At 38.2% G+C, this 12,645-nt stretch overlaps 1 protein-coding gene across 10 annotated transcripts in view; it reads right to left on the bottom strand.

The window, feature by feature from the left end:
• Positions 1–12,645, bottom strand: part of CACNA2D3 (calcium voltage-gated channel auxiliary subunit alpha2delta 3) — a 474,873-nt gene that overhangs the window by 275,998 nt on the left and 186,230 nt on the right. For all 10 annotated transcript variants that reach the window (XR_010368516.1, XM_064432564.1, XM_064432563.1 and 7 more), the window contains one exon: positions 2,076–2,135. Coding sequence is in view for 9 of the 10 variants with exons in the window: in XM_064432564.1 (XP_064288634.1) it covers positions 2,076–2,135 (60 nt within the window). In the remaining variant the exon portion in view is untranslated. The remainder of the gene's footprint in view (positions 1–2,075; positions 2,136–12,645) is intronic.

Raw genomic sequence — 12,645 nt, 5'->3', positions numbered from 1 at the left:
TATGTACTAAAACAATATTATCTATACTGTCCTCAAGACACAGAAGACCAAATCCACCACAGTGAACCCTAACAAAGCAGTTCACATCTTACAAAACACACTCACAAGCACAGAGCTAGTAAAAGACCAGGAGGTCAAATTTCAGTTAACAATGATTATAAATTATTTGAATTTTTTTAATAGAACATCTACCAGCAGAAGATGTTACCCTCTTTATTTTCATTCTCCAAAGCAAGCAAACCACTTTCTTTATGTGCTTTCTGAATTTCCAGAGTATCTGAGCACAAAGAGCACAGGCTGGTGCTGTATCACATATCACTAATTCAAAGCATTTAATCCTGTCTTCCACACGTCGGCCAAAGCAATACAAATGCCAAGAAATTCCTCTTTGAGAGCAGAATTGTATACACTGTACATTGTATAAGCCTTCTGTCCCCTTCACTTGAACGTACACTATCAAATCATCGTGGCCATTCCTTTCTATTGAGCAGATGGTATTATGAGATTTTTGATAAAGAACAACAATCACCCAGGAAGGGTTGCAAAGGGGTCGCTGAAACCAAGATTAACAATTGATTAGCTTTAATGGACCGTGACAGTAATAAACAACAGAGCTCCACACAAAGATTTGATTGTCCTGTTAATGCTGCTGACAAAAATGGCTTTTAACTGGCTTCCTGAAAGTGTTAATATCGCCAGAGCCCCGGCAAATGAAGGACTTTGTCAAAGTGAGACCTGTCCTGCAGTGAAGAAGCATTTACTACAGCCCTCTAAAACATCTTCTATAAAGTGTGTTTCTGATTTATTCAGACAATAGTCCCAATTTCTCCAAGGCTTAAAGTTCAACAAAATGAAATGCAGCACACCTCTGTAAGGCTGAAGTATAATAGAACTCTAAAGCATTTGAATAGAGAACTCAGCACTCCTCGAATATACAACAATAATGTGAATGATCCTTTTCAGTGGGCTCATTTTATCCTTACTGCAGCCTGGGCTGACAGATCTCAGTATCACAGCCTTCTAAACTCAATTTTTTTATGCTTGGTTCTGATAAGTTGACTCTATTTTTTCTTCCTTTCTGCACAGAAATCGCTAATTTGCATCATATTTTCATTAAAATAAAGTGGTTTGTGATTACTGGAAATAACCATGGCAAAATCTGAAAACAAAACTTAACAGATCTGTTTATTTCTTGGATACACATATGGGAAAATGTGTATGGAAAAAGTCTCTGTTTCCTTTAATTCTTAAGCCCAAAATTTAAATAGACTTATGGTGAATATTCACAGAAAGTTTTAAAATTAAAGCTAGGTAGAGGCAAAGTAGACAAAACTCCACCTAACATGTCATTCAAGAAACCATGGATCTAGGAATTCAATTAAAGGTAAGGAGGAATTTACTCAACCAAGCAGTAAGACTTTCTGCTAAACTTTTAATGTCAGGTTAAATAACTCAGTTTCTAAAATCAACCTTTAAAAAAAAAAAAAAAAAAAAACAAAATTATGTGTCTTATTCAGGAAAAGGCTTTTGTTTTAAACATTTTTAGCTGTGAGCTGCCACGGTGCTGCTCCCTCCCGTGTTATTCCTAAAGTCAGCACACAGCAGTGGTGCAGCTCTAAGGGCTCCTAGGAAAGAAAAAAACCAGGGTCTGCTCCAGACCCAGATCCAAGCACAAACCACTCGCACAAATCAAGGTCATGCTAATCCCATCCCTGTGGATCCCACCCCATCTGCAAACTCCACTCTCTGCAGAGCAGTTCCTCACCAGCAACTGCAGTGACACAACACGAGGCTAATTGCTGGGTTTAAAAATGTGATCTGCACAGATATGCAAGGGAATTTAAATGAAATCTCTGAAAGAGTAAAAGCCACCTGCTTGGTGTCCCAACACACGAGCACTAAGTACATAACCTGTCAAAATACTGAGCCAGCCTTCATTAATTCCATTTTCTGTAATCAGCATCCTTCTATTACTCACATGCTTGGCTTTCTACAGCAGCTCTTCAAGCAAGCTATTGTATAAACCATTAGATATACTCTGATGATAAACATTCAAGAAAGTAATTATTTACTACCTGTAAGTCAGCATCAAATTCATGTTTCAGGTAAGCATCTTCTGCAGCTTCAACGAGACGCTGAAAAAAAAGAAAGTGTTTTTGAAATAATGGATAACAACTTTACAACCCGGTATAAAAACAGATTTTTTTGAGCATTGTGCAATTTATCTGCTCTCATACTCACTGAATAGAAATAAATTATTCAGAGTTTAAAAAAGAAACAAAGGACCAAGTTTCTAATACACTCAGTACTCACTGTTGGTGGTACAAAATTCTAAAAACAGCTCACCTATTAATAAATAAAGAAATTAAAAAGTCTCTTTTTTCATCAGTGCTCAGCTTTCTGTAGCTCACATTCTGAAATTATTTTTGAGAGAACAAAAATAAAGTTGATTTCACATGGACTTCATTTTGCACTAGGAGCCCTTTTCAAATCTTCCTTAACAGTGGGTAGGAGGAATTCCCCAATAATGCACTTGACTTCAAGAAACTGACATAAAAATGAATTTCTAAATTACACATCAACTATAAATGATAAGAAAAGTATACACTAGGTTTGTTTACTGAGCAGACTGAAATACTACCTTAACATGGTACATTATCACAAGATTTTTCTGCAATTACAGAAGTAACATTTACTGAATGGCAGCAATTCAGCAGTATTTTTGCCTTCTTAACAATATCCAGAACTCCTTGTAGTAGTTATTTTTCCTCACCATTATCATCTGACAGGAAAAAAACACAGTTGCACCAAAACACAGCTACCTGAAGCATTTAATTCATAGAGGGGTTTGCTGCAGATATTCAATTGGGAAATGACATTATACCCTTTCTGAGGTTTTACTCAGCGTTCTTTATAACTCAGAGTATTTCAGCCATGGAAGAAGCTCCTTCTAGTTTTCATTTAATCCACCTGAACATTCATATATGTACATGCCAAAATCAAACAAAGAATACTCTGTGTCTTTTATTTTCTTTGCTCTATCAGACACTGGTACACAAGGATATTTTCACATATTTTACATCACAAAGCGAGGTCCCGACTCTCATTAACAATACGCAGAGTGGGCAGCCATGCACACATTTTTTTCTCCCTTTTCATAATAGTTTGCACATTTATCAAGCCTTTGGATATAAATCAAAATGAAATCAGAATTCATATTGATTGCTATACAGTTTGAGCTATAATGGAAACTGAACCAAGAAAAATATTTCTGGTTGCCAATGCAGAACAAATGGTTGAGCAGAACGCTGACAGTGTGAGCAGAGCCTGGTGCCTGCAGGGAGGGGTTGTGCTTGCTGGGTCCACAGAGCAGCAGCGAGTCCCAGCCTTGCTCTGCTGCCCCATCCCAACCCCAGCTACCCCATCCCATCCCCAGGTACCCCATCCCATCTCTATCCCATCTCCCCCTGCCCCATTCCATCTCCAGCTGCTCCATCCCATCTCCCCCCTCCTCCATCCCATCTCCTTGCTGCCCCACCCCATGTCCCACTCACCCACAACCAGCACCAGCCCCAAAAACCCCAGGGCTCTGCTGGGCTCCTGCCCCCTCTCTGCACACCCCTTGGGGAGGCTCTCCAGACTTTTCTTTGGTGCAGAATCACAATCTCAAACGTACAGTTAATAGCTGGAAATACTCCTGATGCCTCAGCTGATACAGAGAAGCAAAGGTCACCTTTGCAGAGCCCCGTGCTGGGAGTAGCTCCCTGACATTTGACTGGTTCCAGCTTTGAACATCCTGTCCCATGAAAACCCAGCTGGTCACAGCAAACCCATTTGACCCAAACTGGAACTGAACTGGGTCCAGCACTGGGCAAATCAAAGCAGAACTGAACTGGCAAAATGTCTGAGCTCACCTTCCTACTTACTGGGGTAAAAGAACCCAAAAATAACAATGCATCCCAACCTGCTGCAGGAGGGGGAGCTGGGGGAAAGCATTTCAAACGGAACTGTGAACTTCTGTGTCATTGTTCCCACTAGTCATGCACTATCTGAATAGTACCAAGAACAGACTTTGCAATGTGAAACATTAATGAACATTCATTTGAGCCACAAATTTTTGTCTTTAGAATCCAAAAAGGGAAATAACACAAATTTTCTCCTCTGAGGGGGAAGCCTTCTAGCTACTGAAATAAATCTGTGCATATTTGAACATTCTCAGAAGCCCATCTTTAATCAGCATCCTAGTGACCTGCTGAAAGAATTTTACAAATAGAACCCTCATTTTTCAAACATGAAAAAGGTCTTTTATGTAAAATAACTACTCTAATTCAATGCATTACCTTTATTTTCCTTTATTATAAAGGCATAGGTGTATCACTACTCTGTGCTCATCTGATACAAAAGTTCATGACTGATGAGTCTGAGAGTAAAAAAGTGAAAGAATCAAAAAAATTCTTCATACAGAAAAGAATACATGGAAAAGGAAACTATGTTTTTCTTTTTGTGCTGAAATACTTACTTAATCATCAAAAGAAAAATTATTATAGTATTTCATGAGATACCAGTGATATTAGATATCAGTACCTAGCGGGCTAGAAAAATAATTCATGGCTTCTTATATAGTTTGTATTGATCCCAATGTGTTTCAATTACATTTTTGCCTCAGTGAAATAAATTTAAACTAAGATTTATCCCCACATATAAGAAATAACTAGAGAAGCATAAGATGGGGAATAGTAGAAACATCTGGTAACAAGGGCAGCTCAGAAATGAAAAGTACTGCATGTTATTTTATTGAATTATTCATTAAGATTTCAGTTGTTACTTTTTTTTTTAATGTACATTTCAGCAACATTCTCTACAAGAAACTCAGTGACAAAGAAGTAAAGTGTCTACTGACAGGAATTTTTCCTTGAAGCTGTAGAAGCAAATATGTAAGCACAGTTTGCGCTTTGCCCTCACAAAACTAAAAAAATTAAACTATTGGTACATAAAATGAAAAAAATGCAAGCATATGCTGCACTTTCTATGTGTCAGTCCTTAACCACAGTTTGCTTTAAGTATCTCAACACCGTTACGAAGGAAACCATGAGAAATCTGGGAGCGATACAGAAAAGCAAAGCCAATAATAAGTCCAATTCCACAAAATGACATATCAGTGGATATACACAAATTATATTGGAATGAAAAAATTGAATGCAAATGTTTCATGGGGTTTTGTTGTGTTTTGGGGGGGGGCTTGGTTGGATTTTTTTTTAAAGAGGTCCCCAAAGGGATGAAGCACAATGGAACAAATTCCTTAACACTCTGCAGGCAAAAACATAAAAACCACATGTAATACCGCAACTTTTTTATATGGAGGCAAAAGATCCCTTTTAAAATATTTTACTTTCTGAACAGTTATCTAGCAATGAGTCTCAACATTAGCATGATTAGCAATTTTAGCTTAATAGTTTATAATGACACTCTTAATAGAAATGCCAATATATTTTCATTTGAGTAACCATACTCTCACATCCTTGCTGGAGCAAGTAAATGTTTCCCAAGCTGTGGTTATCCTGAAGGGAATTGTGAGTTATCTGCATGCATTTACATGGGATGAATTATGAACACAGAGTGAGAATTGGTACACTCACACCATTCGAGGGTGTTTTCAGAAAAATTTAGCTCTAAATGTGGAAAAGTGTCTGTGTGCACATAAACAGGCAGGTCAAGGGCAGCACACAATCTTTAGTGTTCTAAGGCACAGCTCAATTGAGGTTCCCCCAGCTAAGGAACTAATCCTTAGAACTTTCCCAACACACATAAACATGAGAAAGATGAACAGCCTGACCCAGAATATCACAATGCACGTGATATATATATTATATTATATATTACAAATGTGGGTAAAAACAGAGCAGGAGATGAACAAATAACATAATCACAAAAAACCTCAAAATGGTCACCAAAACATAAGCTCAATGTTTTATGTATTCAGTGGTACTGATGTTATAACACAGAAAAAGTTGAGAGGTGAAAAATAAATGTTACCTCACAGTATTTTTTTTAAAAAATAAACCACTGAGCTATCTCTCAAGTTACCTAACAAAGTAATTTTCTTGACAAATTATATTATAATTTCAGTGAACTGATATTGCCAGATAAATTCTTTCAAGTTAGGTTGCTATAGATAGAGCAAAGAAAAGGTGAAACAGAATGAATGAAGTGAAAGAAGAATCCAACAAAAAGTAAGAGGGAAAAGGAACAGAAATGCAGAGAAAAGTTGAAAATAAAAGCTGCAAATAAAAATTTCAAGAAAAAAAATCAGACAAACATCCAGAGGTAGGGTGGTTATTTTAGCTTCTGAGATGTTTTTTCTTTTCATGTACTTTTAAAGGGTTTCAGATTACTTCTCAATGATTTTCCTTCATTAGAATCCCATTTTGAAGCTAGATTAAATAAATTCATAGGCATAACCAAATTTGAAACAGTTTCTGAACTCCTGAACTGTGGAGGGTTACTAATCTTTATCCATGACTGGTGATAGAAGTTATGCCCTGCTCTCTTTTCTGCTCTGAAATCTTAAAAAAAAATTGTATTTCATCATTTCCTTTTTATTTTTCTAAGATGAACCAACACATAAAACCAGAAATGCTTCTCAAAAGTGTTCTCAAAACCAAACTGCTACAAATCACAAAAAAGCATTGAAGATGGCTCAAATTAAATTATAACTAGTATCAGCTAGGTACTGATATCATCTAAGTCCACAACATAAGTAGTTTCCATTCCAATTTAATAACATTTCTTTAACAAAATGCACCGGCATATCACAGTCATGAGAGAAGTGTAGACAAAGCTGTAGGCTGCTCTTATATTCTAGCATCAAATATAGCCCTGAAAAACTTTCTTATTATTTCCCATGGCATCAGATCTGTTTGAGGTTCCTAAAAACATGAATACAACTTTGATTATATTCAAAGTTATGCCAGAGATGTGTTTTGGAAGAAAAAATAATAACAATCTTTTTTTTAACTTTAACAGGTGTGTCTCTCTGACTCCTGTATATGGAATTCTAAGCAAGATTTCTATCAAATGTAATGAACTATGTTAAGAAAACCAGCAGACAAAAAGAAAAACCTATGCCTGTTTTAAAAACCTTATTTCTTTCATATCTTGTAGCAAGGTTTATGGTGCGTTACCAACCAAAAAACCAGCAGCATTCTGTGTGCTGAAACATGAGTTTTCTATGTGCAGAAAATACAACTACCAGTAGTTACCCTTCTTCAGGTGAAATATTCAGTGCAATTTTAATAGCCTTACTATTGATTTGCATGTCTAATTTCTAATCAAAATTTACAGTAATTGAGCTGTGACCATGCCAAAAATATTTCCTAAAGTGCTGCCAGATAACTATTTAAACATAGTTCAGCAGTTGAAAGTATTCCTGGGAGAGAAACAAGATTGGGTTTCCATCATCAGAGCAATTTTCCTCCCTGGCTTCCCCGTGAGAAGCCTACACTGCATGAGGGAGCACTCAGCAATAGATCACTGAACTTTGAGAGCATTACCCAGGTACCTTCCTGTGACTTCCCCATTTTGGGGTTCATTTCAGATGTGAAAAAGGGGTTTTCCTAACCAGGAAATCTGTAAGGCGGCGGGCGCTTTGAAAACTTCTGCAAACTTGGGGCTGTTTTGAGAGAGAACAAGATTTATTAGTATTAAGTGAGCTTAGGTAATATTCTGGCATGGTCCTAATACTGCTGCAGGTCCTCCTGAGTTCCCTCAGAGTTCTGGGGTTTGCTCCTTTCACAGCTCATTTAGTGGACAAGGTAAAGAAACCAGGAGAGATTTTGATGTTACTCCTCAGTCTCACTTTTATTTCCCATGCCCAAACCCAGAGTCATATCAGACAGCAATGAATGCTCCAGGGTGCAAACAGGTCTCCCAATCTCAATGTTTTATCACAAAAAGCTTTGCAGTGTTTGCCATAGCACACAGAGGAGCATCAGACACTGATGCTGACCTTGGAGGAATATTTGCTCCTCTCAGGAGCACACCAGGCTCTCGGCAGGGCAAGGACAGCAGCCTGGCAGTGTGGCTGATTCAGTCCTTGAGCTGGGGATGCGCACACACAGAAGGTTTCCTCTTTCCAGAAAGCCTGGCAGTGTGTTTTATACCCCAGATTGTTCTCCTCAGCTGTGTGGTGTTTTCTAGGGAATTTTAGCACTAAAATTGCTGTTGCTGTGACTAAGATGCACTGAAAAATATTTAGTCCCTGTTACCTTGCTATTCAAATTCCCAGTGCTTGGGGCTTAAGATAGATATCAATCTTGCAACTAATGCCGTACAAAAACTGCCTGCTCTGTGACTGCTATCAAATTCCAGCCAGACAATGCTCAGCCACGCTAAGTGCAGCAAAGCACAATCAAAGCAGAAATTATAAATAAAGGATAAAAATAAATTAAAAGCTTAGCATATGCAATTATCGCAAATAACTTCAATTATCCACTTATATTCATTCAAAACTGGCAGATATTCAGGTTGATTGTTGTTAGAGTGCTAGCTGGTTTTTTGAAGCAACAAGAGTTCAGCTTGGCACAGTGCTGGACAAAACAGAAATGAAACTACAAGTGGATTAAAGTACGAGAAATTCACACATTGCATAATAGTGGCTAAGACAATCCTGGAGTAATTAGATGCATTTCTACTTAACTAGGCCGACACTATATTTAATTATGGTATCTGGAGATTGACAGGGCATTGAAGGAGGACTCCATATGAAAAAGATAACACATTTTTCTTGTACCAAGTTCTTCAGTGCTCAGAGGCTGCAAAAACCCAATATATCAGATATAAAATATGCAGATTATCAAATCTGCTCCTACCATGTTATTATGTCTAGCACAGAGCAGAATGAGGTGCTAAATAGGTTTCTATTCCATACTTTTAATTCCATATGTCCCAGACATCAAGGAATCAGTTCAGCTGCAGACACAACTTAGAGCTGTTCCAGGGACATTTAAATGTGATTTGCCTGTCTGGGTGGGGTACAGCAACTGCCAGCTCCTTCAGCCACCTCTCCTGCCTCAGGGCCAGAATTTTGCACCAGCCACACATCCACCCAAGGTTGTGTAATTCCCTGGCAATACCTTTATTCATCCTTTTCACTTCACTTGCAATATGGCAATACAATTTGCAAAGTTTTACTTTCAATGAGTAATTCACAACCAGTGCATTTTCCTCTTCCACATACATTTAAAAATTGAATCAAAATGTTACTTTGTAAAACACCTTCCAAAAGCAGGGGAAGCAGGCCTGTGTATGAGTCCATAGACTCACCTGTTCACACACCTTTAAATATTGTCAACACTAACCTGTGAGTGTCATTATGATCTTTTTCTCCCCTTCTCCTATATTGAAACCACTAGATTAAAACATCTGATTTATTAATTTTTTTCACACATTTAGGGTGCCACAGGTCATATTCTTTACCTGACTGTCACAACTGCTCCCCTGCTTGGATAATGCCAGACTGTCTTTTCAGCATTTGAGGAGGTGAGGATGTACATGGCTGAGCAAAACCAGCATCCCCTCAGCTCCAACAGCTCTCAGCACCACTGCTGCATGCTTGGCAGGTCTTGCTTGAGAAAGATTTGGGGTAACTGTTTTAATGCTCATGCTTTTAATGCAAAATCCTTTGGTAGAACTTACTTCACCTAACCTCATCCATTTCAAAGTTAATCATCACTTCACTGAAGTTTCCTAAACATCCTTCATATGTAGAGACAGAAAACTGCAAAGGTGCTGCATGTTCCATTCTAAAATAGCTCATAAGACACAGAAATACCTTTGGAACTTTTCCTTCACTCTTTTCTTCACTAGGTGTTTAACTTTATATGACTGAAACTAAGGGAGATGAATCCCACACCGTAGGTGCAACACAACTGAGCTACAGAGAAATGGAAATAGTCCCATGTTCACTCAATAGGGAAAAGGACACTTGAAGCAACACTTTGTCCTGCCAGCAGTCCTGGGACGAGTCAAGGTGTTTCTGTTCTGTTTACATTTAGAAGCACCAAGTGAAATCAATTGTCTTTGCTTTGTTCCCTCACTCAGCTTTTTCCTCACCTTTGCACTAAAGCTCAGTCCCCCCCCAGGTTAATTCAAATTCACCTTGCAATTTGTGGTCTACTTCAACCAAACCAGTCATGATATACTGTCCTCCTTTCAGTTTCCAACCAGATTACTGTCACACAACTGCAGAAAAAAACCTTTAAGATTTATTACTGCAAACAAAGGTCAGTTCCAGAGTTTGCAGGGACTGAGTTCCATTGTCTAGCCCAGCACTCGATCACAAGGCACAGAGCCTTGTCTTCACTTTCAAACCAAGCAATGCAATGTCCACTGGACTGGCTTTTAATTCTCACAGGGTCAGGATGTCAGTTGCCAACAGATTAACTGAAAAGGAAAGTTTTTAAAAACTGAAAGGAAAACTAAACACCAAGTTTTCAACTAAAAATTTCCCAGCTTCTCCTTGCAAGTAGAATTCTCTAAGAAAGATATTGAGGCAAATAGAACATTATTGTGAAGATGTGAAGAAGGCAGTTGGCATCCATTTCTAAATGCATCCGTAGTGGATTTTCCAAGCATTCACCAAAGACATAGAAATCCAGTGTTACATCTCAAGTTAAACAGGCGTGGATTCAACATTAGAATGTACCAAATTCTGCCTTCAAACACAGCCATGGCTTAGTCCTGTTCCTTCCCTTACTGAGCACAGACCTAGACCTACTCATTTCTTTCCTACTCCTCTCTCCATATGCTAAGCTCATTAATACCATATTAGGTGACCCAAACTCCACTTTTTAAGTTTTTCCTGCTACTCTCCACTTCTTCTGTGGCACCTACCAACTATTCTTTCTTCTTCTGCATAACAGCTTTGGTGTGCACACTGTCAAGCATGTTCATGACCAGTCTTTTTTAGGTCCCTACCAATTCCTCACTCTGGTGACTTCCATTTCCAATTTTCCCTATTCCCTTTGCACTCTCATTAAGCACATATAGGATATCTTTCACTAGCACAGTCTAATTCTGTCACCTTTGTCTCTTTAGACCATCTCATCATTCTCCAGTCTCTGCTCTCCTTGTGGCAGTACCTTCCTCAGCCTCTCCTAAACCCACCAACAGACCCCCTTGGCTGCTGACCCTCCCATTTTCCAGTGCCCCAAGGTGAGCACAGAGAGATGAGAACTCTCTCCTGGGTCAGAGGGCACATGAGTGCACTGACAGTGCCTCAGCAGAGAAAGACACTCTTTCCCCTGCCTGCTGCTGCCTAAGCAATGAGAAAGTAACAATCCAGCTGGGGGAAAGTCATGTTCAACCCTGTACAGAAAATTCACAGTGCAAAGAACTTTCAAAGATTTCACTTGCAGACAGTCTTGCTGTGATACATTTCTAATGGCCATATGCCTCCATGTGTGCAGTTTCCAAATGCTAAAAACTTGATCCAGCTGGAACAGAATTTCAAAGAAAACCTTGTGTCAAGGCCCCAGCCCTGCCAATTTCAAGAGTTGGTTCCCAAGCACAGAAGTGCTACAGAGTCTTAATGAAAAGAACATCAGTATTATGTTTAAAAGAGTAAACCAATGCATTTCCCCCAGTTTCTCTCTTGTAAAAAGATGACGTTCAAAGATAAAATTCCAAGCTTCTTTGGTCTCCTGAACCATACTTTATAGTTCTGGAGACTTCATTGCTTAGAATGCTGGAAATAATTACAAAATCAACTTTCAGACTAAGTGATAATTTAGTCTTTTAATAGTTTCGTATATTCTGGCTGGTCTGGTACAAAAAAAAAAGGAAAAAAAGACTATGTTGAAACTGTATGGGTTTGGACATTTTGGAAAAACTCTCTGGTGTAGACATTTGTCCAGGCTTAGCAACTGGACATCAGTTCTATGTACCTGAAAGATTTTGCTGGTACCTGTGGATTAATGCTCAAGTCCCAGAGAGTACAGGGGTATCACTTTTCCAAAGTCACAATTAAATACAAGTCTGTATTCAGGTACAGACGCCATCCTATCTATTCATTTATTTATTTTAAAAATTATTTTTTGTTATAATAGTATTTTTAATTCTATCTTAAGAACAGTATTAAACTGTCCTTGTAGTTAAAGAAAAATTGCAGATTGCCAAACCCAAAAGAAAGGCTGCATTGCATAGTCAAAACCTTATCTGCTTTGCTTTGTAAAGGGAATAAGTTCAAATCCTGTGGGTGTTTTGTTCCTTATTAAGAAGAGTCTTGTAACTTGTATTCTGCTAGTGACTGAAAGATAGCTGTACTTTCACCTCTTAATTAGTTTTTATCAACTGAAACATTCACTATTTAATTATAGTATGCAGATTTATTTGGAAAATGAAGTAAAATATGCAACACAGCACATAATTTCCATTAAGTTTGACACACCTCTAGATTTTGGTATGACCTAGGGAACTCTTTGCATAGAATACTCTCATTTTTCTGAGTAATTTTTTTCTCTTGCCTCTCAAAGTGCTTCTAAATGCACCTGGGGAACAATAAGAGTCTTCACAGAGCTAACCAACACCTGCAGGTTCAAAAAAGTAACAACCAAGACTACAACCAAGCCAACAAAAACTATTAACTTA

Source organism: Passer domesticus, chromosome 9 (genome assembly GCF_036417665.1).
Source record: "Passer domesticus isolate bPasDom1 chromosome 9, bPasDom1.hap1, whole genome shotgun sequence".
In the NCBI taxonomy this organism is placed as follows: domain Eukaryota; kingdom Metazoa; phylum Chordata; class Aves; order Passeriformes; family Passeridae; genus Passer; species Passer domesticus.
This window is presented reverse-complemented; position numbering and strand designations above follow the sequence as displayed.